The sequence below is a fragment of the Thamnophis elegans genome, chromosome 14 (assembly GCF_009769535.1).
Source record: "Thamnophis elegans isolate rThaEle1 chromosome 14, rThaEle1.pri, whole genome shotgun sequence".
Taxonomy (NCBI): domain Eukaryota; kingdom Metazoa; phylum Chordata; class Lepidosauria; order Squamata; family Colubridae; genus Thamnophis; species Thamnophis elegans.
The window spans coordinates 23,226,321-23,254,198 of NC_045554.1; the positions used below are offsets into that span (position 1 = coordinate 23,226,321).

Sequence of the window (27,878 nt, forward strand, 5' to 3'; positions counted from 1 at the left end):
AGCCGGTGAGATTTGAACAGCCAAACTGCAGTCAGCCGAAGTAGCCTGCAGTGCTGCATTTAACCACTGCGCCACCTCGGCTCTATTAAAGTATTCTTAAAGTTCCTGAATGCACTTGTACTTTTTAAGAAAGATACAAATCCAGCTGGGGAAGAGGAGTGCAGTGTAAATTTGCCACTTCTGCAGTGTTATCTGGAATCCACGTTTTCTATTGTTTAATTCACACATGATCAATGCCTTTTATGGTTTCATCAGCTCCATGCACCAAATCTATCATTTCTGTACTCTGCAAGCAACAGTGGTTAGAATGCTGTATTGCAGGCTACTTCTGCTGACTGCAATTTGGCAGTTCGAATCTCGCCAGGCTCAATGTTGGCTCAGCCTTCAGTCCTTCCGAGGTGGCTCAAATGAGGACACAAACTGTTGGCGGCAATAGGCTGACTCTGTAAATCGCTTAGAGACGGCTGCATTATAGAAGTCTAAATGTTAGGGCTACCATATAGAAAAAACTCGACTTCCCCCCTGAATAAGGGCTTTTTGCTGCGGCGATTCGGTTTTCGGCTAGGCAAAGAAGCCCCTTGGCCAAGGTCCCCTCGGCTAAAGACTGGGGGCTGGAAGGCCTCCCCCTCCTCATGGAAACGGGCGGGGGGCTCTGGGATCATCGGCCGGTGGTTAAACGGGGGGGGGGGGTAGAGCGGGCCCCGGCTTCTCTCGCACGTGCCCCCCGTTGCCGGGCAACCGTGGCGGCGGTTGACCAGCTGTGCCCGGCCGGAGGCGGCGGCGACCCGGCATGGTGAGGGGCCGGGCGGCGGTCGGGCGGGGCCGAGGCGGCGAGGGGCGCTGGCTGACGCGCGGCTCTCCCTCCCGCAGGAGCCGTCGGGGGCGAAGGAGGCGGAGGCGTCGGGGCCGCCGGAGGAGCCGCCGGTGCACCTGAACGTGGGCGGCTGGGCCTTCGCGGTGCCGCGGAGCAAGCTGGCGCAGTTCCCGGAGTCGCTGCTGGGCCAGGCGGCGGCGGGGGCGGCGGGACAGCGGCTGTTCCTGGACCGTGACGGCTACGCCTTCCGCCACGTCCACTACTTCCTGCATACGTCGCGGCTGTCGGGCGGCAGCGGGATGGAGCTGCCGCTGCTCTACGAACAGGCCGGGCTGCTCCGCTTGGCGCCGCTGCTGCAGGTGCCCGGGGGGGGGAGGAAAAGGGACCCCCCCTCGCCCCTGCCCCGCCCCCGCCCCCCTGACGCGCCTCTCCCGCAGAGCCTGGACAACCTGAAGGAGGGCAAGCACAACCTGCGCGTCCGCCCCGCCGACATCCCCATCGCCGAGCGCGCCTCGCTCAACTACTGGCGGACGCGCAAGTGCATCAGCAAGCCCTGCGCCGCCGCTGCCGCCGCCGAGTGCGCGCTGAAGAGCCCCGCCTGCTCCGGTAAGCCTGAGCCTGAGCCGCTGCCCCCCTCCCCTCCCCCGGGACCCCCGCCGCCACGGCCCTCCCTGCCCGCCTCCCTCCCTCCCTGCCCGCAGGCTCGCAGGAGAAGGCGCCGCTGGGGCTGATGGACACGCCGCTCCTGGACACGGAGGACGAGGTGCCCTACTGCTTCATGCCGCTGCGCCTGGTGGAGCAGTTCCCGGCTCTGGTCACCGACGACAACCTGCTCTGGCTGGCCGACGCCGCGGCGCTGATCGAGTGCGAGAGCGGCGAGTTCCGCTTCATCGGTAAGGGGCGGGGGGCCGTTGGCTGAGCGGGACGGCCCCCGGAGGAGCAAAGGGGATTGGGGCGGACGCTCCCCTCGGTTACCTAGGGAGTAATAAGGTCGGGATAAAAAGCGAATAAATGCATGAATAAATAAATAAAGAAATCTTCCAGCAGTGGGCAAGAAGGTCCTTGAAGCGCCAAAATCTGAGAAAGCTCCGGTGCCAGCACAAGGAGGGGAATCCTTGATGGCAGAATCCTGACTCTCTCTGCCCAGTGCAAAGTTTCCCTGGGTACCACCGGTCTCTTTCTTGAAATGAAGAACATGAGGAAATGGGGGGGGGGGGTCTTGCAACTTTTCCTCTCCCCCACTTTTGACTACTTTCTTTCCCGGAGAAAACAAACAATGCAAGAAAGGCAAAGCAGCTCCCAGCCTCTTTCGACCCAGGGCACCTGGAGCTGCCATTTCTCAGTCCCTTTAAAGAAATTGTTTCTTGTAAAAAATCGGTGCTTGTTGGATCTTTCTCTGTGTCTCACTATTAAGATATGCTGTTTTTGTTCTTATCTTTATCTTTTTTTTTTTCCAGTAAATTTTTCATTTTCATTTTTGTACAGTCACATATATACTGTGCACAACCGGGGCCATATAACATTAAACAATAAACACAGCCATTCCTCTTGTCAATAATACCCCCCAAAATAGAAACCCAATGTACCTCTTTGACCCTCCAACACACTTTCTTTCGCCCCCCTCCAACTTTCCATCTTTCCTCCATCATTCCCCTCTACCCTACTTCCCCTCCCCCTCTACCACTCCTCTCTCCCAATACATTCCCTCCCTTCCTTCTCACCCTCCCTCCAATCCTCTCTCCCACAAAACAGATATGCTGTTTTTGATGAAAGAGAATATTTGTATCTCAGGGTTGAAATGAAGGGTCTTTGGTGCTCTCTGAGCTTGGTTGTTTTTGTGTAGTGCTCACTGATGATGTGACCTATTTGAATAAAGAATCATTTGCAAGAAAACAAGCAAACTCAAAGACTACCAAGAAGCCCTCTGGTTTACCAAGTCTGTAATTGGCATTGTTATCCTAGAATTATTGTTATAATTACTAGCCTAGACTATGTTTCAAATTCAAATTCTGTTTCTTCCTATCAATTTTCTCTATTGTTCCCATGTCCATCTCTTTCTTTCTGGCTGGTTGACTCTGTCCATCTGTTGCTAGGAATCCCCAGTTTTGCTTTCCCTAAAGTCATTCGAAATATACGTATATAACATGAAATGTGAAGGCAAAAACACCTTGCTGGCCCTTCAGGTTGTTTACTTTCTTGTGTGCATTTTTTTTAAACAACTAGCTAATTTTCTTCGCTCAGAGAAGATTCTTTTGCCTGATAACTTCTCCAGCTTGGATGCTCTGGAAGCGGAAGCAGAAGCCTTGGGCATTCCCAAGGTCATAGAAGCCGTGAAGATCTTCAGGAATAACCCAGGTGTACTTCTTACAACAATTTAAGTTCTGTGTTGACTGATTTCCATGTAAAAGGGATTACTTAGGCTTTCTTTAATTACAGAGTGAAATTACTTTGATAGTTTGGTCATATTCATTAGGAAATTGTACGGACTATAACTTGTAATAAAGATTTTGAGTTATTTGTTACTAAAATTGAAGAATATTGCGTGTACGTTTGTGTGCAATTATTCTTTTTTGTTAAATGGCCAAATGAACCAGATAATAACTTTCCTACACTTTTAGACTGATTTACCCCTTCTTTTAGGAAACTCCAAAAATGACTACAAATTATAATATCACATAAAATATGTATTTTATGACTGTCCAACAACACAAAATCAGGTGGCCTTTGCACTTAGTGCTCTCTCCTGTGCCCTGCTCATGACTGGTGTCTGTCCTTCTGATTACAATAATTAATTGATTAGGAAGCTTTGAGCATATGCAAGGCTGCTTGGGGGCTCAGAATGCAGGACATGCAAAACGTTCTGAGATTTAACTCATTTCTGCTGTTTGGCTCTGAAAACACTCTGAACTTTTGCCCCAAGTCCAGAACAAAATGGGCACTTCCAAATCATTGAGCAAAGAAGTTGAATGCCGTAGTTCTGAAGGAAGAGTGAACCTTTCAAGAAATGCATTTACTTGTGTTGCTAATATTGAGTTGTTGCTCTGCTTTGGTTTTAAAGTGGAATACAGCTCGGATCTCTACTCCAGCACAGTCAGCCATGTTAACGTCAGTATCTCCTTGGGTGTGTTTCTTTAGGCTCATGTTCCAGCGAAGCCTCTAAGTCTCAAGGCTGTGAGAGGAGCACAACGGCACAGCAGCAGAGAGTTCAGGACCCATCAGTCCTCCTCCCTTTGTACCCGATGGTGCTGGGACTGCTAGTCAAGTACCCCGACTCTGCTCTGGGGCAGCTGCACATGGAGAGCACCCTGGATGGGAATAAGCTCTACATCTCAGGGAACGGAGTTCTTTTTCAGCATGTCATGTATGTCCCTTGGGAAGTTCTGTTGTGCTTGTTTCTAGTCTCTAAGAAAGAATAAAGATTAGAAACAGGATGGGAGAGAGAAGGATAAAGCTGCTCTGTGGCCAGGAATATCCGGATGAGGTTTTCCCAAATGTTGGATAGATTGCCAAATATAATCCGCACCTGCTGAGAGGATGGCATGCTTCACGTTGCCTCCTGACCTGGGCATCATTATTGGATCCTGCAGTAGTTTGGGGGAGTCCTGTAGAGAGGCAGGGGTGGTCAGACCAGATGTGGCAAAGTTTGGTTCCTGGCTGGGTCTTCTTGGGATGTGAATGGGGGTTGCCGGTTGGGAGCAAGTGGAGCTCCATGGAAAGAATGCAGGAGGGGCCAGGAGGGGCCGTAGCAACCGACAAACCTCTTGTGGTGGGATTCAAATAATTTAACAACTGGTTCTCTGCCCTAATGACCATCTGGGTAGGTGGGGCTTGGTAGTCATGTGACTGGGTGGGCAATGCCAACTCAAGGTCACTCAGGTCGATGGGTGCTTCGCCTTAGCTGTTATAAGCTGTAATAAGGGTTAACCAGAGAGGAAGTTTCTGTAAGCAGGTCAGTTAAGATCAGGCTAGAAACAACACTAGAATGTTTCCTTCCTGCCTTCCTTACAGGATTAGCTCTGTAAAGTGGAAAAAAACAAAAAGAGATTTCTTCCAACAATCGGTTCTCTGAACTACTTAGAAAGTTACCAACCGGTTCTCCAGAATAAGTGTGAACTGGCTGAATCCCACCACTGCTCTTTACGCTGAGAGCCGTGAGCCGTGTTTGGCAATCGGCTGTTTTTCCTTCTGAATCCATTTTCTAGCCGGCTGCTCCCAGGACCCGCATGGATCCCATGGAGTGGTTTTACCTTCTTTTGAGGGGTGCTGATTTCGTCCTGGGGTACTTCTGTCGGAGTACACAGAGTTATATCATGGGAGCATTTTTGTAGTGCCCTGTAGTAAGTAAGGGTAGCATTTGGTGGCTCCTTTAAGGCCACTGGATGGTTTTATGGGAATGTCAGTCAGTCGTCTTGATTGATAGTCGAACAGAAAACAATAACCTAATCATGGAAATATCAAGGAGAAACTCCCCCCCCCCAACACTGGAATAGCAAATTGCTGTACATATATAGGGGGAAACCCACACTCCCTTGCACTGATGTTGCTATCTAGTCAGGTAATGAAATGTCTGCAAGCAAACCATGAAGCTCAGAGAGCACCAGGGGGTCCACAGTTACACCCTCATCTGAATAACAGTCCTGAACTCTTCTGTTGGAACTTGTTTTGTCCTAAATTATGCTTTCTACGTTTTATTTTAACAGCCAAGGCCTGGCTTCTGCATGGAGGCAAACAATATGTTGACCTTATGACATAGAAGCTTCGGTTTCTAACTGTTCAATATTTTATGTAATGAAGTGAAAGTACACTGCTAACAGTATCTCTTAAGCAAGGTTTAATGGCAAATTAAAATGCATATGATAAGGAGGAGCTGTATTGTTTTTTTAAAGTAGAGTAAGGAAATCTGATATATGTATATAAAGAAGAAAAGCACTAGATAAAAATTCTGTATAAAGATGAAAGGACGGAAAGAAATAATCCAGTAGCTGCCTTAAAATAGGAATGATTAAAAATATCTACATTTCTGGCAAGTCTTTCTCTTTTTCTGTGCAAAGGAATTGGTTAGGAACTTGCAGACTTCCACTTACACGAAATATGTCTGAACTTCCACACCTTTGCACGTATTTGGATCAAATGGATCTCATCTATGAGCCAATGAAGGATGCTTTAAAAAGATTTCTAAACCCGAAGACGCCCACAGATTCCCTGATAAAAAGTAAGTCGTGCCTCCCTTGAGATGTATATTATGCACGTGAAACTGTGTTGTGGGAATCATTCACAGATTAAAGATCTGGGTAAGGAAAAAACCCTGTGAAAAAGGCTGCGGCAAATAAAATGTCTCCTGTGTTGCTGCAGAACAGGAGGGGAGACAGTCATCGGGGGGGGGGGGCAAGCTGAACTTGAAGGAGAATTTACTTTTTAAAGGATGAATATGTGATAGAATAATTGATATTTTCTCTTAGTGGGAGAAGAAAATTAAAAAGTTGCTTAGGCCTTTTTAGGGACTCTTTCCAAGCATTTACTTGGAAGGGAGGGCCATTGACCCAAAGGGCTTTCTTCATTGGACACCCTGAAATTGTCCAGTCATGTTTTAGGTTAATGTATTGTACAGATTCAGCTCACACGCTTAGGTCAACTGCACAACATAGTTGAGAATTCCCACAAAATGATCTAGCATATAGGCCAAGGAATCTCTGGCTTGCTAATGGAACTTGTGAGGTGGATCTTAGAATTGTTGTATGGTTTGAGCCAGTAATGAATTTTCTCTGATTTCCTTCCCTGAGCCAATCATTTGCAAGGAAATTGTGTGGTTCAAGTGGCTGGGCATATTTCATCCCTCCATGAATCCATTCCTTTGTGTTGCAAAAGTATAAAAGTAGACCTTCTGCCGTTTGGATTGTGTTTTGTAGATGCAGAGTGGGCAGCAGAAATAACAGCTTTTTCCCTCCATCATATTGTCAAAGTCTATGTAGGAAGCCACTGGTATGCCACCTATTTGCAAACGTTATTAAAGGTATCATTATTAAGTATCTTTATGTTGCTTGCTCTAGAGTGGTCGATATTTAGGCTGCTTAGCTAAAGGTCTTGGGAGATTCTCCATCATCCATGTCACGCTTGTCCCAAAGGGGCTTTTTCAAGAGGCATTTGGACTTTCTGGTTTTTCTTTGAAGATGTTTCACTCCTCATCCAAGAAGCTTCTTCAGCTCTGACTGGATGGTGGGGAAAGAGAAGGATTGATACTCCTTGCATTCTTTTAGAGAATCGTTGAGGCTACTTGGAGGTTTATGTTTGTCCTTAGTGCCCCTGAGTAGTGCAAATGGGTGTGGAGCCCTCTTGGAACTGCTGAAAGGATTGTGTTGTACTGTGTTCTTGGATGAGAAGCGAAACATCTTCAAAGAAAAAGAAGAAAGTCCAGTTGCCTCATGAAAAAGATCTTTGGTATATTTAAACTGCTTGTTCTAAACAGATACAGAGAAAACATGTTGTGTAACTAAGCCCAGAATACATATGGCAGATTGCACAGAGAACTTGAAAATTGACCTCTCATGGTTTTTGTTGTGCTTTTTATTGTGCTGCTCCTGGAGAAATGCAGGCTGGGGTGGGTGAGAGAATTCCAGTGTCATCCATTTCCTCTCTCTCCTGAATGCTGGTGACTGTGGGAAAGTACCTTAGAGAGCTCATCCTCGTTTTCCCCTAACCACTGCACCAACAAGCCCTGGGATTCTTCTCCCATCCTCAGCCCAGACTCGAGGGATTGCTCTCCCCTTCTAACCCAATTTTTATCACGGGCCTCACCTTCAACAGGGGTTGGCCATGTAGTGGGCTCATCTGCCTTCCACGGCCATTTGGGCTGGGAGTGCAGGAGACAGCAGGCAGTGGATTTCTGTCTCCAGGCAAAATGTGGACTGGAGTTTCCAAAAGGCTCGTCAGTCATAAGGAGACTTTCTGGAAACCTAGGTGCAGAATTTCTTTGAAAGAGCTAGAGATTGCCAGCTCGGTGATGCCAGTTCTCCTCCCAAGAAATTTTCTTTTGTTTGTTCTGTTTTCTTTTTTTTGCTGATGCCAAACTGGACATTCTATTGTTTTTAGGACTTTGAGCCATTTTGTCTCCTGTGCAAGAGATTGGAGGTTACTTGCCACTGGAGGTTATTCAGAGGATGCTCCTTTTTCCTAGCTCTGCCCCCACCCTTCTCCTTCTATCCTGACTGCCAAAGACATGCAGGAGGATTGCTGGAGGAAGAGGGAAGGAAAGTCCATGAAGTTCCCTCCTCGACATGGTTGGCCTGTGAGTTGGGCAACCTGAGAAAAGGCTCTGCCCAAAGACTCTCCCAAGCCTGCCCAACCCTGTCCTTCCCCCCCTTTAAGGAGAGCAATCGGTTGGCAGTTTTCCTGCTGGCAGGGGATTTTCAAGGGGGGGGGAGGGAAGCAAGCCCCAAATGTCTGCCTTTCCTTGATCTTCCCGTACAGGGGTCCCAAACCCCAGGCCCTGGAATTGTTTTCCACGAAACTAGTCCCTGGTGCTCTGCTGCTGCTATTACCAATGGGAAGGGCTGTGCCTTCCTCCTGCTAGTCTTGGGAGTAAGGCTGGGCAGGGCTCGGAGGGTGAACTTCAGCCAGTCTTGTACCAGTAGCTCTTCTGCTGATGGGTCCCATTCTAGAGGGGCTGCCTGGCAGTGTCCTTAGTCTCTCTTGGAAGATGACAGCAACTTTCCAATCCACATTTTCCCCAACTTTTAGAGCTATTTACTAATCGAGCATGATGACACAGGATTTGGTCATTTTGCTTGAGACTGTGGCATTTTAAAATTATTATATCTGAGGATAGGGGAACCAAGGAACATCTGGATCCCTTGGTACAGGCAGGGCTCAAGATATGACAGGTCCCTTAATAAATGTTCAGAGTTATGGACACCCCAAAATTACATACTGTTTCAAAGTTACAATGTCCCTCATGGTCATTTGCCCTTATTGCCCTTATGGTCATGGGAATGCTTAAGCCCCCCCCCCGCTTGCCCTCCATCCTGCCCTGACAGGACCTCCCAATGCATTGGGTCTGCTCCCCAGGCCTCATGGAAGAGATTGCAATTTTCAGTACTCCAGCAATTCTTGGTAGAAATGGCCTCTGCGTTCAGAGCTCCTTGCCTCAATGACCTGGCCATCTGACAGGCAAGAGGCCTGGCCCTTGTTTGCCCCAGAAAGGCAGGGGCACCTGGCCAGGAGGAAGGGTGGTGGCAGAACCTGGAAAGGCAGGGACACCCTGCGTTTTCCTTCCCCCTTGTTTCTCGCTGGCAAGATAGCCAACTGCACAGCAGACATGTGGATGAGCCCTCCGGGGACAGAAAGTGGACCATGGGGTATCCTGGCGGTGAGAGAGGCCTTGGGGAGCGCAGGCAGGTGGACCGGTGCCTGCCTCCCAGGATCTCCCCCACCTCTGAGCTCCACTTAATGACCCACACATTCATTTAAGGGATGTCCAGGGTGGGGGAAGCGGGGATGCTGGTTGTTACTTGACTTGATGTAGTTCATTTAATCTTGTCCCAATTTTTGGCCCTAATGGGCAGCCTTCATTACGGTCATAACTTGAAGGCTACCTGTACTACATTGGGCTGCTGTGGCATTGCAGTTTTAGACTTTTAAAGACTAACCAAAGTGATAAAAGCATTTTTTCCCTGACTTGAGACTCAGGACAATCAATGCATCTTATTTTTTTTTACAAAATATCTATGCCATGGTAAAAGTGAACAAAATACATTTTTACTGCTGCAAACTCCAGTGACTGTTTCCCTTCTGGAACCCTGGAATGAGGAAGGCCAGGCTTTGTGGGGACAAGGAACTTGGGCCACCTGCAGGCCGAGCAAAGTGGACAGCCTCCATGTCCCATGTTGATTTGATGCTAACAACGCCAGTCATTTGCATCTGATCTTACTCTTCATTGTGATCTATCTAGTTCTTTAGAATATAAATCTGGGTGGTGGTAAGGATAATAGTCTTTTCAGTTTGAGAGAAAACTTATGGAAGGAGTTGATTTGAAATCTCTTAACTTTTTTTTCAGTTTCCAGAGTTGTTGTCAAATTGCAAAAAGGTATATTGGATTGCTTATGGCCAGAGTCTCCTCATTCATGGAGATGGAAAAATGTTTCGACATGTTCTCAACTTCTTAAGACTTGGCAAGTTGTATTTACCATCTGAATTTAAGTACGTTAATTACTGTTTGATGCATATTATATCTGGGATACCTAAAGAGCAGTTTTAAGATAGAGTTGGAAGTGCTCAGTGCACCGAACGGCTGCCTGCCTCAACCATGTTCTTTGTAGAATAAGGCTTTAATTATTTCCTCCCCAAAGTTCTATTTTTTGTAAAACTATAGAAATTTGTGTTTGCCAATTTCTCTTCCGTTGTTCCTGTTTCAATATGTCCCCTATGATGCCATTAAATGTTGCTAATTAACAATTTGCAGCAATAAATCAGGACAACAAAGCTAAACATTGTTTCAGAGATAACACTAGTGGCGTAAGGGAACATGAAGATTATTTATCCCAAATCTTGGAAAGTGCATTTGTCTTGTGAAGGACTTTGCACTTGGGCACGGCCAGGGGAGGCTGAAGTGGCAGAGCTCAAGGGCAGATGCTCTGTGCCCCAAAGAATAACTGGGGCAGTGCAGGTATCCCCCTGCAGCAGAAGATGGAGCAGGTGAACTGAAGGCAGTCTTGTGCTTTGACCAGGCCTCCCACCTGCTGCCTAACTTCATCATGACTCTGGTAGCTTATACTTAAAATGAGAAAACCACCAAAAGAACTTCCAAACCAGCATTCAGACAAACTGCACAACAACCAGCCATCCAGGGTTTGCACAAACACCCTAACCCAAGGAAAACAGCAATGCTTTAAAAGATTGGGTTAGAGAATCGTTCTTGCCATCAGAAAATTCCTCCTTATTTCCAGGTTGACTCTCCACTTGCCAAGCTTCCACCCGCTGCTTTTTGTCCTGCCCCCAGGTGCTCTGGAGAGGAACCTAATGTCCTTTTACCTGTGACAGCCCCTCAAGTATTAGAAAATGGCTATGTTGTCTCCCCTCCACCTTCTCTTCCTTTGGCTAAATATACCCAGTCCCCTTAGGTGTTTATTATATGACTTACCCTCCATCCTCCTAATCATCTTTGTTGCTCTTCTGTGCATTCTTTCCAGGGTCTCTATATCTTTTATGTATTGTGGTGACCAAAACTGGATGCAATACTCCAAGTGTGGTTTCACTGGCGCAGTGTAGAACAGAACTATCATTTCTCATGATCTTGATACTGTTCCTCTATTGATCCATCCTAGAACTGTGTGGGCTTTTTTTGGCAGCTAACTCGTAGGAAGTGGTGATCCACTCGGACTCCTAGATCCCCCTCACAATTATTACTGTTGGGGCAGGTACCTTCTATTCTGTATCTGTGCATTTGGTTTTTGCTGCCTAGGTGGAGGACCTGACTTTTCTCACCACTGAACTGCATCCTGTTGGATCGGGTGCAGTGCTCAAGTCTGAATCTTAAGTCTGTCTTCTGGAGTGTTGGCTATTCCTCCCAGTTTGATGTCATTTGCAAATTGAATGAGTTCCCCCTTTATTCCCTCATCTAGATCATTTATAACACTGAAACCATATGGACTGCTGTGAAACAGAAAATCCTGGGATCAATACTGAACCTTTTGTAGGCAGCTTCCAGGCATAGCAAAGATACATCATCCTTCCTTCCTTCCTTCCTTCCTTCCTTCCTTCCTTCCTTCCTTCCTTCCTTCCTTCCTTCCTTCCTTCCTTTCTTTCGATATGCTTCAGTAGCCTTGTTCATCCTGTTGCAAATCAAGTTTCAGATTGAATGGAGCAGGGATAGGTTGTCATAGAAGCATGGAAACCTGGTGGCAGAAAAAGATGTACTGGTCCATTGAGGCTGCCCTTTGAGTTTACTGTTTGTTGATTTCTTTTTTATTTATTATTTTTCTTTTAATAATTTACTATTTTTTAAGGTTTTTGTCAGGTGATAGACGTATGTTTATCCCAAGCATGGTTAAACTCAGTTCCTGGTGACTGAGCCCCAGTCTCTGCTGACAGTTGGTTCCAAGCTTCCTTTGTTCTTTCTGGGAAGGGCTCATCTGAAGCCTCCCTGTTCTGTTTCCCTCTGACTTTCAGGGGGGCAATTTCAGGTCTCTCCAGAGATGAGGAGCTTGGCCGAGATTCCGGGGACCCACTCGGCCCTTTGTTCGGCTGATGCTATTCCGGACCTTCCTTATTTTGCCCTGCTCCATCGGTTCCACCACAAAACCGCGGTCAACTAAAGCGCGCTCGACGAAACCGCATACCTGACGTCATCACAGCGCGATGAAAAAAGCACGCTGTGAGCGGTAAAGCTAAAATTAACACGTAAACCTAAACCTAACCCCCCGAAACCTAACCCTAAACCTAACCCTAAACCTAACCCTTAACCTAACCCTAACGCTTAACCTAACCCTAAACCTAACCCTAACCCTTAACCTAACCCTAACCCTAACCCTAAACCTAACCCTTACCTTAACGTGAATCGGCTTGCTTTAAAAGCACTTTTTAAAGCCCCCTTTTTTCTCCGCGGTCGTATTTGTCGCGCTGCTGATGACGTCAGGTACGCGCTTTAATCGGGCGCGCTTTAGTGGACCGCGGTTTTGTCGTGCCATGGCTCCATCAGCTGTGGATTTGAGAAAGAGAGCAGAGCAAGCGGATGGCAGAAGAGCCTCTCCCCCCCACCCCCACCCCAGTGCCTGACCGAACCGGGATCATTTGGTTCTGCCACAAGTCAGGAGAGCCTCACCAGGTCCAGGGCTTTTCCTCCCAGCTCCCCTTCTCTGAAATTGATACCTTTCTGCTCAGGAAGGTATCACCTAAACCATTTGGGATGTTTACAAAATAATATGATTATAACAAATCATGGGCTTTTGGGCTTATTATATTATGAGGTTACAATTGATTTAATTTCCTATTTTCAGTTATTGTTTTGTTCTCTATACCATGCTTAGTTATGTCTAGGGAGATTCTCAGTCATCTGGGTCCTGGCTGTCCCAAAGGTGCTTTTTCAAGAGGCAACTGGACTTTCTGGTTTTTCTTTGAAGATGTTTCAAACAGAAGCATAATGTCTTCAAAGAAACATAAAGTCGTTGCTTCTTGAAAAAGCACCTTTGGGACATGCACAGTTGTCTTTTATTGAAAGGAAATGGTGACAGAAATCTTGACAAATAGATCGCTTTCATTTTACAGCTCAATTGAGGGTACAGTTCATTAAGTAGATTTTGGTTCACCTTCATTTGCCTGGCTGGAAACTAGGGAGCAGAAAACTCAAACAAAGAGAACTGAGGCAGTCGGGTGGGGGGAGTGTATTTGCCCAGTTCCTTTAATCTTCAGAATTTAAACATGGCTGTGTCAATCGGCCCCAATGGGGGAATTTCATGCTGGGGGTGGTTGATTGACTGACAGCAGCTCCCCCCTCTCCCCACACACATATTCTGCTCCCTTCCTCTCCATCTTTAGTTATAACTTATATTTTATTGTAATTTTCATATGCTTTTGTATATTCATCTATTTATGGTTTTATTTTAATGTAAGCAGTCCAGAGTTGCCTTGTGGTGAGATGTGTGGCAAACAAATTTAATAAATAAAAAATAATAAACATAGAATTGCACAGTGTGTAGTTACGAACCTCGGCCATCTCCAGGACTAGCATGGCTTCCATGCCAGTTGGGTCTGTGAGCTGGGGAGCCTTAGATTCAAAGGGTGGTGAGTCCCACTGTCCTTCTCCCTGGTCAGTCCCTGCCAGGGCTTTGTTTAGACCCTCTCAGAGAATCAAGTGACCTTCCAGGATGGGGAGGTGGAACTTCGACATGTTCTCTGTGAAGATGAACTATGTGTCAGTGGTAAAATCATCATCATCATGATTTCTTTTCCTTTTAAAAAAAATTATCAAAGGTTAATGGGGAATCTCAGTCCAGTTGATTTGACAAGATTTGCTTTTTAACCCCATGACAGGGAATGGTCCCTTTTGTGTCAGGAAGTGATAGAGTACCAGATCCCTTCTCTGTTGGAGGCTCTCGATCAGTATGACACGTACAGGTATTTCTTTCTTCTCCTTCTCCTTCTTCAGTGTGGGTACATTTCTCATTTGCTGCTCAGCATAAATAAAATTCATGTACTACAGGTAGTCCTTGACTTATAACCACAATTGAGCCCAAAATTTCTGTTGCTAAGCAAGACAGTTGTTAAGTGAATTTTGCCTCATTTTACAACCTTTCTTGCCAGAGTTGTTAAGCAAATCACTGAAGTTGTTAAGTTAGTAACACGGTTAAGTGAATCTGGCTTCTCTATTGACTTTGCTGGTCAGAAGGTCGCAAAAGGGGATCAGGTGACCCCCCCCCCCAGGACACTGCGACCGTCATAAATGCATGCCAGTTGCCAAGCGTCACATAACCGTGGGGTTGCTGCAACAGTCGTAAGGGTGAAAAACACTCAGGAGCAGAGATGGGTTCCTACCAGTTCAGCCTGGTTGGGCCAAACTGGTAGTAGAATGCCAGCCTGGGTCACAGAGCTGGCAACAACCCAGGCTGGCCATGCCCTGGAACCAGTTCCCCGGTCACCACCGCCATCTTGTTTTGGAGTTCTGCGTATGCGCAGAACAATTTCTATTAAACTGTGCACACGAGTGAATCGGCAGTAATGCCGGCTAGAACCCACCCCTGCTCAGGAGTCATTTTTTTCAGTGGTTTTGCAACTTCTAATGGTCACTAAACAAATGGTATTAAATTGAGGTTGACCTGCTGGGCTGCTTCATCCCTGGAGATTTTTAAGAGGAGCCAGACAGCCACTCCTTTCAAATCCTGCTTGATTTGGTCCCTTCCAGCTCTATTCTGATTGGTTGATTAACCTCTTAGAAGTCATAATACTGTAATATGAAGCAGGAGCTCTCGGTGAAGAAGAACAAGATATAGGAGAGGTGCAGAAATTCCAGCCCTTCCCCCCCAGACACCCTCCCCCCAAAAAGGGCTGGGCTGTCTTAGAGAAGCCCCTCCCTTTGGAATGCAGAATCCCTGGCGGTGGTGGGGGCATTTTAAGCAATCAGGGTGTGGTAAGAGGACATTTGAACAAAATACAAAAGTTAGTTACCAGTAGCTTGCTCTTTGGCCAAGAATATAAAAGTGTCAGTTGCTCCTCAAAATCTCTTTCTTCCCTTAGGAAAAAGGGAAAAATACCCACATAGCTTTCTCCTGTTCTAACTCTTAATAGGAGAATTTTAACAATTACCCATATTATGGAGGCATAGAAAATGTGTCCTAAAAAAGATATAAAATGTTTGTGTTCCAGATTGTGGGTACAACAGCAGGAAGTTCAACATGTAGCTTCTCCGGTTAGAAACCTTGAGTCTCCAATATCAGAGAAGGATACCGGATCCAACAAAGTCCTTCAAGATGTAACGTTATTTTTTATTATTGCTATTATTGTGATTGGTCGCATAGTCATCTAGATGTTTAGATTTGGCATTTTTATCCAGCTGCTGAGTCTTTGCCAAGGACCTGGAATAGACAGATGCTCTTCGATATTGCTAAAAGTGTTGTCACAGGATGTCAGTTGTTTCAAGTCAAAGCTGCAATTGACTGATGGGGATTTTGTCAAGAGGTGCTCCAGATTTTTGAGATTGATCATTGGTATTACCTTTGCTTTCTTTTGCCACAGTCATTCCATTTCTATTTGTATTTTGTGATTCCGCCCCCCCCCCCCCCAGCTCTTTCTCTTTTATTCTGCTATTATTACTACTGTCATGCTGGTTTTCTTCTTCCTCATTTTTGAGCGCGGCAGAAAAAAGTACCCTTCCAATGATGAAAAAGTCTGCCACTTTAAACACGAGTCAAAAGAAAAATTAATGCCAGGCTCAGAAAACAAATAGAGGGAGAAACAGGTTTTTTTCCCTAATCAAAACATAGCAGTATAATGGACAGTAAGACAGAGCAAGTTTCTACACTTCCCATCAGCTTTAATAATATTCATAGATAGGGAGCCCTCAACGTAAGACCAGCCTTTTACTACAGCCTCTGTGTGGGGGCTTTATGACCCCTGCAGCGCTTCCAGCTGTGGCAAACTATCACGTGACCACATGTCAGGCACTTGATAACTGGCTCACCTTTATGACCAAGTCAGCATCCCGTTGTCGTGTGATCACATTTTGCAATATTTCTTGTTGTCTTCTGGTGTTTCTGGCAAAAAAAATCCCCCATTCAGAAGAACTGGTTTGCTTAACAACTGTGGTGATTTGCTTCATGACTCCAGCGAAAAATGTCAAAAAACCAGGTTCAGCCATGTGTGTGCCTCAGCGTAGACTACAGGGACCTCAGACCGGATTTCCAGTCGATTTCATGGTTGTAAATTGAGGGCGACCTGTATAGCCTTTCACTCCTCCTTATTGGAGCAACATTGCTGCTGCTTTTAGCTCTACTTGGTTATTTAATCTTATAACTACAAATTCTATAATGTCTTATTGTTTTGCTCTAGTGGTATAAAATATTATACCAGTGCAAGCCTATGGAGTCCAACTTCCTTAGTTAATAGCACTGCAAAATATCTCCCTCACTACCTATTCCTGTTTGGCGTAAGTATCATTTTTTTAAAAGACTAGAAATGGATGGTTTACATTGGAAAAAAATGGATTCTCTGATGGCAGATACTCTCAGCAGAAATCATCTTTAGATGTATATAAGGAAGAATAGCAATAGCACTTAGACTTATATACCGCTTCACAGGGCTTTCCAGCCCTCTCTAAGCAGTTTACAGAGTCAGCTTGTTGCCCCCAACAATCTGGATCCTCATTTTACCATCAAAAGGATGGAAGACTGAGTCAATCTGGTGAGATTTGAACTGTCAAATTGCAGGCAGCCGGCAGGCAGCAGAAGTAACCTGCAGTACTGCATTCTAACCACTGCGCCACCGTAACTCTTGCTATAATACAATTAATACATTATTAATTATGCTTTAATGGATTTTTTTCCTCTTCCTTTTTTGAAGCATTTACATTTTGCTGTGGAATTAGATCAATGTGCCAATAATTGGAATATAGCTAGAGAGACACAATCTATGGAAGTGAGTGAAAGAGAGAATACCAAGTACACCAGCATTTCTTCCATTAAGGGAGCAAAACGAAAACCTCCCTGGGAAATGTCCAAGTCCTCCGATGACTGGGGAAACTCCTGCCTTTTCCGACAGGAAGGAAGCCCTCCCAAGAAAAGAGGAGCAAAGGGCAGCTTAACCAAACCCCTTGAGAACAGTGACCCCCCCATTCAAAAGCTCATTTCCCTGGTGCAAGGCTGGGATATGGCTCACTGCAGATGCTGTGGGGCTCCCCAGGGACCAGGATCTGGTGAAGAATCTAAATGGAGAGCATTGTCCATGAGGACCACCCCTTCCAGCTGCTCCAGAATCTCCAGCTCTGAGCTATCCAGTAATGAGATGGACATACAAGGGGCACCAAGAGCACCAGGAAACCTGTCCAAGGCTGGACTGTGCAAGCAGGGACCCCTGCCTCCCCAGGGCTGGCTGGCAAAGGCGGACGAGCCAAGCACTTTGGAGGAGGTGCCCTCCTTGGGAAAAAGTACCAGCTCTCAGGAACAGAGAGGCCAGAAAGAGAAGGGTAAGTGGAACTCTTTCACTTGCTGCTTGTAAATGACTTCTGGATTTGATTGGGAATAAGGGATTTCTCTCCATGGCTTATTTATTCTAAAAATCAGGGGTTCCTTAGAAATTGTAGGTAGAGCTTGAAAATATTTATTTTGTCCCTGAGCCTTGTATTTTTAATTGCTTGCTGTTCAGGAGAAGGCTTAGTGATCAACTTCTTGATAAGATAGTCATGATCCTTGGAATAGTTAAAACTACTTGGAGTAGTTAAAACTGCAGGGATTTTGCGATATCTCTGAGGTCAGCAAGACGTATTCTTCCTGTTCATCGTCCCTTTGAGATGGTTTAGGTCCAATGGACCACCCAGCAGCAAAAGTATTGACTGTGGTCTCAGAGCATCGAGACCTCACGTCCATCTCGTCGTGACGTTGGCTCCTCCTCCGAGTTTATCTTCTAAAGCAGAGGTATCAAACTCACATTGTCATGGCGGTGTATGGGGCATCACGTGATATATCAAGCCTTTTTTCCCCTTTGCTAAACCGGGCATGGCTGTTGCCAGTGCGTGAGGCATCCAGCCTGCAGGCAAGGAGTTTGCCAGCCCTGTTCTAAAGTGTTGGCTATTCCTCCTAGCTTGGTGTCGTCTGCAAATCTGATGAATTATCCTTCTGTTCCTTCATCTAAATTACTTATGAAGATGTTGAAGAATATTGGGCCCAAGGCAGATGTTGAGAAACAGCAGTTCTATGCCACATTTTTCTATCTTATCAAGAAGTAGGCTATGGTCTACATCAGTGGTTCTCAACCTGTGGGTCACGACCCCCTTTGGGGGTTGAACAACCTTTTCACAGGGGTCACTAAGACCATTGGAACTCTAAACTTTAGACCCCCCCTCCCCGTGTTCCTTGAAATCCCCGAACAACAAGATTAATACAACACTCCTTTTATCGTGCGCCATCCTATCAATTATTATTGGGGGCCTTGGAGGCCTCAACCAAACCCAACTACGAAAACTGATAGCATTTTCATCAATCGCCCACACAGGCTGAATCCTAGCAACACTCCCAATAGCACCAAACATCTCATTGCTAGCCTTTATAATCTACATCATAACCACAACCCCAATCTTCTTAGCCATAAGTATTACATCATCAACTACTATAAAAGACATTGGAACAGCATGACCCTCTTCACCAGCCCTAATATTACTTCTCTCAACAACTGTCCTATCAATAGGAGGACTACCACCAACAACAGGATTCATACCTAAATGACTTATCCTTAATAAGATAATCCACATAAACATAACAATTGAAGCCACATTAATAGCCCTAGCCTCACTACTTAGCCTATACATTTACATACAACTAATTTTATGCTTGGGGGTCACCACAACATGAAGAACTGTATTAAAGGGTTGCAGCATTAGGAAGGTTGAGAACCACTGGTCTATATGGCCAAATGCCTTTGAAGAGTCTGAACCCTAAATCAGAACTTTGGGGTACCTCATGGTATACTTCTATCCATGTAGCTGCAGTTCCATTAAGGACTAATGTGACTAATCCATCTAATGGTGATGCTGTCTATCCCATATTTTCTATCTTATCAAATAGTAGGTGGTGGCCTACTTTATCAAATGCCTTACTGAAGTCCAAGTATACTATGTCCATGGCAGTTCACTGGTCCACTAGTTTAGTTGCTTTGTCAAAGAATGCAATAAGATTTGTCTGGCATGATGTTTGACAAAGCCATGCTGGTTTCTGGTAATAGCTTTGCTCATTTCTAGGTCTTTGCAGATATGTAGATCTGTTGCTTGATTAACTTTTCCGGGATCTTCCCAGGTTTTGATGTCAAGTTGATTGGTCTATAGTTTCTTGGATCAATTCCCCTCCCCTCCCCCTTTTTTGAAGGTTGGAACTACATCAGCCCTTTTCCAGTCCTGTGGTAGTTCCTCAGTGTTTCAGGAACTGTGAAAATATGGTTCAATAGTTGCAAGATCACAGCTGCCAGGGCCTTTGGGATGTAATCCATGTGGTCCTGCAATTTGAACTTGTTCTAGACTAGACAGGTGTTACCATGTTGCCTATTTTGACTCGTATTCCCAATTTGCCTTTTATGGCTCTGCTTTTGGTAGGTTTGACGCTTTTTTCCTTTTCTGTAAAGAAAAATGTAAAGAATGAATTAAGCAGTTCAACTTTCTCCCTGCTGCCTGTCATGTCCTTGCCATCTTTCTTTAGTGGACTAATTGACTTTTTTCTTCTTTTTTACATGTTGAAAGAAACTTTTAAAAATTATTTTTGACATTTGTTGAAAGTCTTATTTCATTCTGAGCCTTAGCTTTCCTGACTTCATCTTTGCAGGCTGTATGCTGATATTCTGCTTTAGTTATATGTCAATCTTTCCATTTTTTTATACTTATCCTTTTTTGTCATTTATTTTATCAGAGAGTTCTATGTGCAAACTGATTACATCTGAGCTTTCTTGTTTTTCTTTTTGAGTGGTATTGTGCTAGATTAGGCTTTTATAATCTCATTTTTTCAGTTTCCCCAGTTTCGGGAGTTGTTTTTCCACTTAAGGTTTCATCCATGGAATCCTTTCCAAGCTCCAATTTTGATGAAATCAGCTATCATAGAGTCTAAGTCTAAGACACTAGTTTGACTTTGTTCTATTGCTTGTGTGACTGCATTAGGTTGAATTCCAATATGACATGGTCACTCTCCCCCAAAGTCCTGGTTTTGGTCTCCAAGGCAGAGAGAGTATCTCCCAAGGTGCAGCACTCCACAGCTGGTCTGCTCCAATGTCCCACTTGAAGATATTCAGGTGGGCAATGGAAGGTGCCTCAATGTGCGCCCGGGGTGAGGGCCAAGTCCCGGGTGCTGTCATGGCCATTGGGTGGCTCTGGCTGATTTTTGGGTTTGCTGCCCTCCGTCCTCTCCTGGCTGCAGTGGGGACTGGCAGCCTTGCCTTCCTTTGTAAACTGTCATCCAGTCAATGTCCAGTTTCACAACTACAACTAGAAAACTCAATTCTTTGGGTTGCCTAGTATGTTTTTTAGGGTTTTGTTTGTTTCATCAAGGGATCATCTTGTAAGTCTAGTAAACAGTGGAACAAGAAGCCAAGGATACTTGAAACTCAAATGCTTTGCTGCCGTCTTGTGAATGAATAAAGATTGCCTTGGAAAATAAATATTGTATATGAAAGGAGAATGATTGGGTTGAAAGTAAGGTAAAGACCAAAATTAATGGTTAGATGGAGTTGATGAGAGGCTCTGAAAGATGAGTAAGATGTTTAAAGCACAAAGCAGCACGGAGACTCCGTAGACATAAGGAAGACTAGAGAAGTAGAGAGGGACAGTGAGTTGTGTTCATATAATCTGCATTTTACAGAAGATGGTTTTCTCTCTACTCAAGCTTCTTACAGATTCTCTATGCTTCACAAAGCCTCCTTATGCCAAAAGGGAATAGCATGAGTGATATTTATGTCAACAACCCTTCGGGTGCTCCTTCATTCAGTTCCCACAAGGTTTCTGACTGCATCATAAGGAAACCTTGTGGTGGAAAAAGGACCTTTGTTTTCTGTTATTAAATTTCCCTGAAGAGAATTTGAATTCATAAGAAGAAGCCTGCACCATTACCAACTATTTCATTACAAAGCCTTTTTGGGATGTGTGTGTTTAATTTCACCCTTGTTGTTTTGAGAAGGTCATAATTAATTCCCCTTTGGGTTTCTACTAACCTTGTCTTTAGCTCCAGAAGTTGTTACACACAAACGCTTCTTGAATTCTTTCTTGAAAACCTCAAGCAATGGAGCATCCACAATTCCAGGATGCAAGCTGTTCCATGGATTAATTGTTCTCACTAATTATTCTCAAAAATAGTCTGAGCCGTGTTCCTTAGGCTGAAGTAGGATCCCCAATGGATGAACATCTGGGTTGGGATTCCTCTTGGAGAGAATGCTCTGCTGCCGGCAGTTCCTCATGAAATTGGAGAGATCAAGTGAGGTGCTATCCAGATCTCTCCTGAATGCTTTGCAACACCTTCATTTGTCATTTTTATGAGGACTCACAAACAACAATGCAGGTGTTACCAAAGTGGGTTCAGTGTCAGACCTGGCTCCACTGAGGCGAGGCAAGCTCCCGAGAGGCCTAGGGACATATTGACAGAAGAAAGTGAAGCAGCCATAATCCAGGCATCTCCCCCACAGCCATATTTGATGGAAGGGCCTTTAGATGGAAGCCGAGTGGCAGATGGCATCCGGGACAGATCCTTGGCTCCTCCCCACACCAAGCAAGGTGCTGCCCCCCTTCTGTCTTTGGTTTGGGGAATCTTGTGCCACGAGGCAGGGGTGAGCAATCATGGAGGCATCCTTGGCCCTTTGGACACTGCCATGGCCACCATCTTGCCTTTGTTGTTGATCTCCCCCCTTCCCGGCAGATGCTACTGTGTGAGAAATAAGTAGACAACTTATTGTCACACTTGACAACAGAAATAAGATTTGAAACAACGAAGTTAGGTTAGAGAAATGAGCTATAAGTAAAATAGTGACATTTAATAGAAACAAGTCTTTGTTTAGCAGACAAAGGTCAAATATGCAGGTGCCAGGCGGGAGGTATAACCTGACTTAGTACAGTAGTTGTAAAAAAGATGTTTGGATAGTAGTTGATTGCCAACTGAGTAAGAGTTGCCAGTGTAATAAAGTATAATACAGATGAATGGACTTTAATCTAAAATTTTCAAATTTCAGGAATTAGTCATTCTATTATATTCTGCTCTGGTCAAATATTGTGTTCAGATCTGGGCATCATACTTTTAAGAAGATCTAAGGAACCTACTCAGGGAAGGGCACTGAGGACGATTGAGATGGAAGGAGTTGGGTATATTTAGCCTTCAGGAAATAATACCAAAGGGAGCAGCCTCACATCGTTGTCCCATTTCTAAAAGGATGCAGAAGATGATGAAGATATCTTTCCATTATTCTAAAATGAGGACAAAATAGTGGATATCAGCCACCGGAAGGTAGTTTCTAAGTGAAAGTGAAAAAGAGCTTTCTAGTAGAAGAAAAATTGGATAATAAACCAAGGGTTCCTGAAATAATTCAATGCACAATTAATTAATTAATTAATTAAGCAATTAATTCTATCAGCAAAACAACAGAGGAGTTTCCTGGATCATGCTTGGCAGAGTTTGTATTCCAGTAGCTGTCAGAGCAATTAAAACTATATCAGTTAAGACAAAGAATCTTCATTTGCTTGTTATAATCCATATTTCCATGGGTGGGTGGGTGAGTGATAGCAGATTGCAAGGTTGATGCTGCTTTTATTTATTCTTCCACTTGTTTTCCATCAGATTCTCTCTTTGGCACTGCCAAGTTTATTCACTTGGATTTCCAAAGAACAACACATGTTTTTAATATGCAGCTGCTCTTTTCTCTTCTTTTGAATTAGTGGTTTCCCCCAGTTCCTATCAGTGATGGGTCACATGCTGCCGTGTCTGCATTATGCTCATTGAATCATATTCACCATAGAGTTGAAGCTCTTCTTGGATTTTTTAATTCTCATGTTTTGAACATAAGTGTCTACCACAGCAAAGGCCAGTATTTTTTCTGGTCTTTCACTGAGCATGTTTAGAGGACTAATTTCAGTAATGCACCTAGTTTCTGTAGTGCACAAGTCTTATTTGAGATTGTGATTCCAGATTCCCCCCTCTCCCCTCCCTATCTGCTTCTCTTCCCCAAACCCTCACAACCGGCTCCATCTAGAAGAGCCCGGAAACTCTCTCTGGGTTCTGGTGGTGCAGATGCTCTGCCTTTGATTTCTGGAGAACTGGGCTTCTTCCTGGAGGGGGGAGGGACCGGGCAGCTTTCTCCTTCCGCTTCCTTCTTTCTTCAGTGGCATAACGCAGACGGATCAAGTCAAGCTCGGCGTCTGCAGCATGCTCAAACCACGTGATTAAGCGTCTTGGCAGGTTACGATTGACACATTGTTGATAAATGTCTGCGTTCAACCCTTCGGCAAATCTGTCCAGAAGGGCGTCCTCCCCCCATCCTCTCATGTATTGTGAGAGACACTGAAATTCCTGGATGTATTGGGCGACAGGTCTATCGTCTTGGTCAAAGGTTAAAAATTTCAACTTGTTTCGCTTCTCAGTTAATGGGTCATCAAAACGTTGGCGGAAAGCATCCATAAAACGGTTGAAATTCCCTAAGAGGGGCGAGCCAGACATATGCAAAGCAGTCGACCACGTGGCCGCTTCACCATCCAAAGATAAAAGAATCATTCTGACCCTTAACGTGTCAGATTCAAAGTCCCGCCCATAAATTTCCATGTAGTTAAAGACTTGCATAAGAAAGGAGGGAAGGCTAGAAGAATCCCCCTTAAAACGTACAGGCAAGGGAGGGATTTTAGCCATTCGATGTCTTCGGGGGGGAGGCTGGGGGGGGAGGTCCTCTTTGATCAGCGAAACCTCTAGCCGCAGGGGGAGATGCGGGCCGAGGGGGGGGGGGAATCCTGGCGTGGGTAACGTTGCCAGTTTCTCCAGTCTCTTTCCTCCTCCCCCCTTCTCTCTTCCAAAAATGTTTGACCCCAATAATCAGGTAATTCACTCCGCTGGGGTTTTCTCATCGGGCCCCGGAGCTGATAGCCTCTCCATTCTCCTTCATCGCCCCCTCTGTTTTCCCCACCGTACCTTTGGCTCCAATAGTCAGGGACTTCACTCGCCTGAGGTTTGCTTACAGCACCTGGCTCCAGCGAAGTTTGTGGAGGTGGTCTTTGGGTGAGCCCAGCATTCCAGCTTGTCTCCATCTCTCTTTGCCCCGCTGAAATTGACCAACGGGGTGGGGGGGAAGGTTCAGGCTGACTGGAAATTTGCAGTTGAAATAAATCTTCGTGCAAAGGTCGGTCAGACGGGCTGGGCTGGTGTAAAGAAAGGTCGGGAGGTCCTAGTTCACTGGAATCCCCTCCAGCTGCTCCCTCTTCCTCTCTGGTCGGAGAAGACATTCTTTCCCTTCTCGGTAGACGTAAATCTCCTGGAAAGGGATATATTCAGATCTTGCTTCTTGTCAAGGCCCACTCCACTCCATAATTAGGAAAGAAGACTAAGAGACTCCATGGGTTGGAAATCCAAAGTACTTTTACTAATTATAAATGGTAAGCGAGCAGTAGTGAAGCAAGATCTGAATAATATGGCGCGAAAGCAATTGATATATAGGCAAACCCGTTCCCCCCCCTTAGGATCAAAGCTCCAGTCCAATCATAAGTCCTTCAAATGTCAGGTGTGAGATAACTTCAAAAAGACAGGCCGAAGATGGAATGTGTAGGCCGTTGATGCAGGCGGGAAACACGTACGCATGCGTAATCCCAACGACTGGTACATCCTAGAACATTCCTCCAGCACATCAATTAAATCCCTCCCACATACACGCCTCCCCCTCCCCGTTTCATGGCAGCTGAAGCAACAGCAAAGCAGAAGCTGACATCTTATTTGAGATTGTGATTCCAGATTCCCCCCTCTCCCCTCCCTATCTGCTTCTCTTCCCCAAACCCTCACAACCGGCTCCATCTAGAAGAGCCCGGAAACTCTCTCTGGGTTCTGGTGGTGCAGATGCTCTGCCTTTGATTTCTGGAGAACTGGGCTTCTTCCTGCATTTGGAGAGATAGTTGCTGCCACTGTCATGTATGGAAATGCCCATGGTCCTTTTTCAGGATCTGTCCATCTGCTGTTCCCCTCCTCCCAACCGTTCCCTTCGAGGGTCCTTCTGAATGCCTCACATTTGCTGCAAAAGTAGAGCAGATGGTTTCCAAGAAGAAGGCTTTGCATGTCACAACTGCAGAATTTGGTCCAAGGAATTTTGTTTTTCCTTCTTAGCAGAGAGGCTTTTATGGTTTTCTGGCTTTCTGCTTCTGTAAACAAATTATGCTTTTAAAGTATTTTTTTTATTGTAATATCAATGTTACTTCCATGCATATTTTAGTAAGTGTATCAGGGGATCTTTCTTTGAAATATTTTAGGAATTGTTAGCTGTTAACAATCTTGTTGCAGAAGCAAAGTGAAATGGGATTAACCTGGTTAGGCCCCCACAGTGAGGGCATGCAAAATGCATCGGTTGAGATTTTGTACTGTAGTTATAGAGATATTGCCTTCCTCAAACCACCCATGGAATTATTTTGTCCATGCTCTGCAGGAACTGCCCTTGAAGAAACTGCTCCTTGCCAAACCCTTGATGTGAGGGGCTTGATTCTTAAGGTTGAGCACCCTCCCATTGTGCCCGGCGACGGTTCCTGCGTTTTTCACGAAGGCAGCATTCTCTACAGCACAGGCACTGAAGACCTTACTCTGGCCTGTGCCCTGGCACCCCCAGTGGACAAAGGTAGGCCCTTGACTGCAGGTGTGGGGGTGGGTAATGTCCTAGGGCAGGCTGTACACACCTAACATCCAAAAAGAAATTTGGAAATCTCATTTCCTGTCCGCCCCAGCAAGACGTTACTCTAAAATCTCATGCTACCATGCCTTGGTCTTGCTGGTTGTTACACTGTGAGTACATTCTGAGAAGGGTCAAAAGATCCTGAAGATCTCATGGGTTATTGTCCCATTTCAGCCTTTTTTCCCCAACTGAAGTTATCCGCAGCAACGCTTTCTCTCAAGGGAGAGACATTGGCCATTTGGATCCCACTTGTGCCCCTGTCCTTTGAGCACATTGCCTGGAATAGCAACTCGCCTGGGGCTGAGTTATTCTGAGTGAAGGAAGTGGGCAGAATCCACCCTCCCTGCTCTAGGACCTCTCCTGGAAGGATGCCGTGGGCTTCGTTCCCAGCTCAAAAGCTGAAAGGGGTGAAGAAGGCAGAGCTCAGAGCTGGGTAGAAAGGCAGGAGTTGAGGGTCTTGGTCTCTTTTCTCTTGCAGATGTCATTTTTCTGAGTTTTCCATTAACACAAGAAGAAATTTTTTATGCCCAGAAGTGCCATGGTTTCCTCACAGATGTCATCTTGGATTCTATACGGCAGAAGGACCCTAAAGAGACCACTGCCAAAGTGGAGCTTCTGGTCCGGCGGTTGTGGGTAAGAAGAGATCTGCTGCCTCCAGCCCGGAGATGCTTTGGCTGGGCTGGCGAGCAAGCTTGGCCCTTTACGGCATTCGAGCTGCTCCTTCCCAAGGGCTCTTTTTGCACCCTTCGGCCTGGCCAGGCTCTGGCTCTGGAACTTGAGTCCCCCCATTTCTTACAGCACCTGCAGATCCCTGCGAAGGAGTTTGTGGCCGAGCTCCTGAGTTCAGCGCCCTTTAAAGCCGATGGCCATTCTTATGAGAAGTTGCTGAAGTGGGTTGAAGTAAGTGCGAATGATAGTGGTGCTTCCATCCTCTTTGATGGCCTTCCACATGCACACTTGCAGTGCAGGCCTGGCTTTCATTGTGAGACCCCTCCCCTCCTTTCTTGAGAACAGCCACAGGCATGCCTGAGGGATCTGACATCCAAGATCTCAGGTCAGGCATGCCCAGGCTGTACACGGGTTCAGGCAAGGCAGCTCCCAAGCCCCCCCCCCCCCGCATTGGCAGCCCAAAGTTCACCAAGATGTGGCAGTAAAATGGCAGAGTTTTGGTGGTGAGCCTTTTGCTCCGATGAGCAGGCATCTGGGAAGCAACCCACTCACTATGATTCTTGACACCTCCCCCTGAAAAGAGAATGAAACGAGGGTCCTCAGTGAACATGACTGTCCCCCCAGGAGGCCATCTGTGCGACTGTTGCCAAGGGGGGAAGCTGAGGTGTGGCCTTTGACCCAGCAGAAATTGCTAGCGAGCCTCTGTTTCCTTTCAGTTCACCCTGCCTTTTGCCTGGAAATACAGCTGCTGCGTTAACTTGCTTATTAAAAAAGGATACTTTAAATCACTCTCACATTTTGTTATTGGAAAATACTTACAGAACCCTTAATAAAACTCTTTTGCTGTAGTTTGTTAGAAGTTTCTTTTTTTTTTTAAATTAACCTGATAAAATTAAAATACATGCATACATAAAATATGTGTATGAGATCACTACCATGAGGATCAGGAGATTGGAGGATCATTGCCCTGGGGTTTGACTCTGAGAGGTTTCAGATCTCTTTGGAAGCTGGATTAGAAGACCACTTGGTTCAGTGGGTCAGGATCAGGTTGGAGACGAGCCAGAGAGGGCCCCGTGTCCCACAGTGGGAGAATGGGGAATAAGGGGACCAACCAACCAAGGCTTCTTAAGTTGCTGGTTTCTACAAAACAGGCTTGTCCCATCTAAGCCAGTGGCCCAGGTCCTGAGCTCAGATGACCACATTGTTGGGTGCCTCGGTCTCCTGCTGCTGCTGCTGGTAAAGTTCAGGTCTGTGGGGGTGGACAAGTGTAGAGACCTGGCCTGTGTTATTGAGACCTGGTTGAATAGTGGCATGGATGTATGAGAATAGCAAT

General features: G+C 45.7%; 1 protein-coding gene across 2 annotated transcripts; it reads left to right on the forward strand.

Moving 5' to 3' along the window:
• The first annotated feature begins 1,094 nt into the window (after positions 1–1,094).
• Positions 1,095–27,393, forward strand: KCTD19 (potassium channel tetramerization domain containing 19). Of its 2 annotated transcripts, XM_032231351.1 has the most exons (15): positions 1,095–1,173; positions 1,252–1,420; positions 1,516–1,707; positions 3,038–3,169; positions 3,950–4,175; positions 5,866–6,026; positions 6,721–6,824; positions 9,864–10,006; positions 13,835–13,918; positions 15,164–15,269; positions 16,856–17,477; positions 25,637–25,822; positions 26,355–26,509; positions 26,675–26,776; positions 27,262–27,393. In XM_032231351.1, exons 1-15 carry the CDS (start codon positions 1,114–1,116, stop codon positions 27,373–27,375), a joined length of 2,556 nt encoding a protein of 851 aa, XP_032087242.1. In that variant the 5' UTR covers positions 1,095–1,113; the 3' UTR covers positions 27,376–27,393. The 2 variants fall into 2 exon arrangements, with proteins under 2 accessions (XP_032087242.1, XP_032087241.1); XM_032231350.1 differs by having other exon boundaries at positions 26,355–27,328.
• Positions 27,394–27,878: the final 485 nt, after the last annotated feature.

What these genes read in the sequence shown, in the direction of transcription:
- KCTD19 (XM_032231350.1), top strand. Translation starts at nt 1,114, where the DNA reads ATGGAGCTGCCGCTGCTCTACGAACAGGCCGGGCTGCTCCGCTTGGCG. An exon ending in CACAGATTCCCTGATAAAAA is followed by an intron (nt 6,027 to 6,720) that starts GTAAGTCGTGCC and finishes TGTGTTTTGTAG; the next exon opens with ATGCAGAGTGGGCAGCAGAA. An exon ending in TATTTACCATCTGAATTTAA is followed by an intron (nt 10,007 to 13,834) that starts GTACGTTAATTA and finishes ACCCCATGACAG; the next exon opens with GGAATGGTCCCTTTTGTGTC.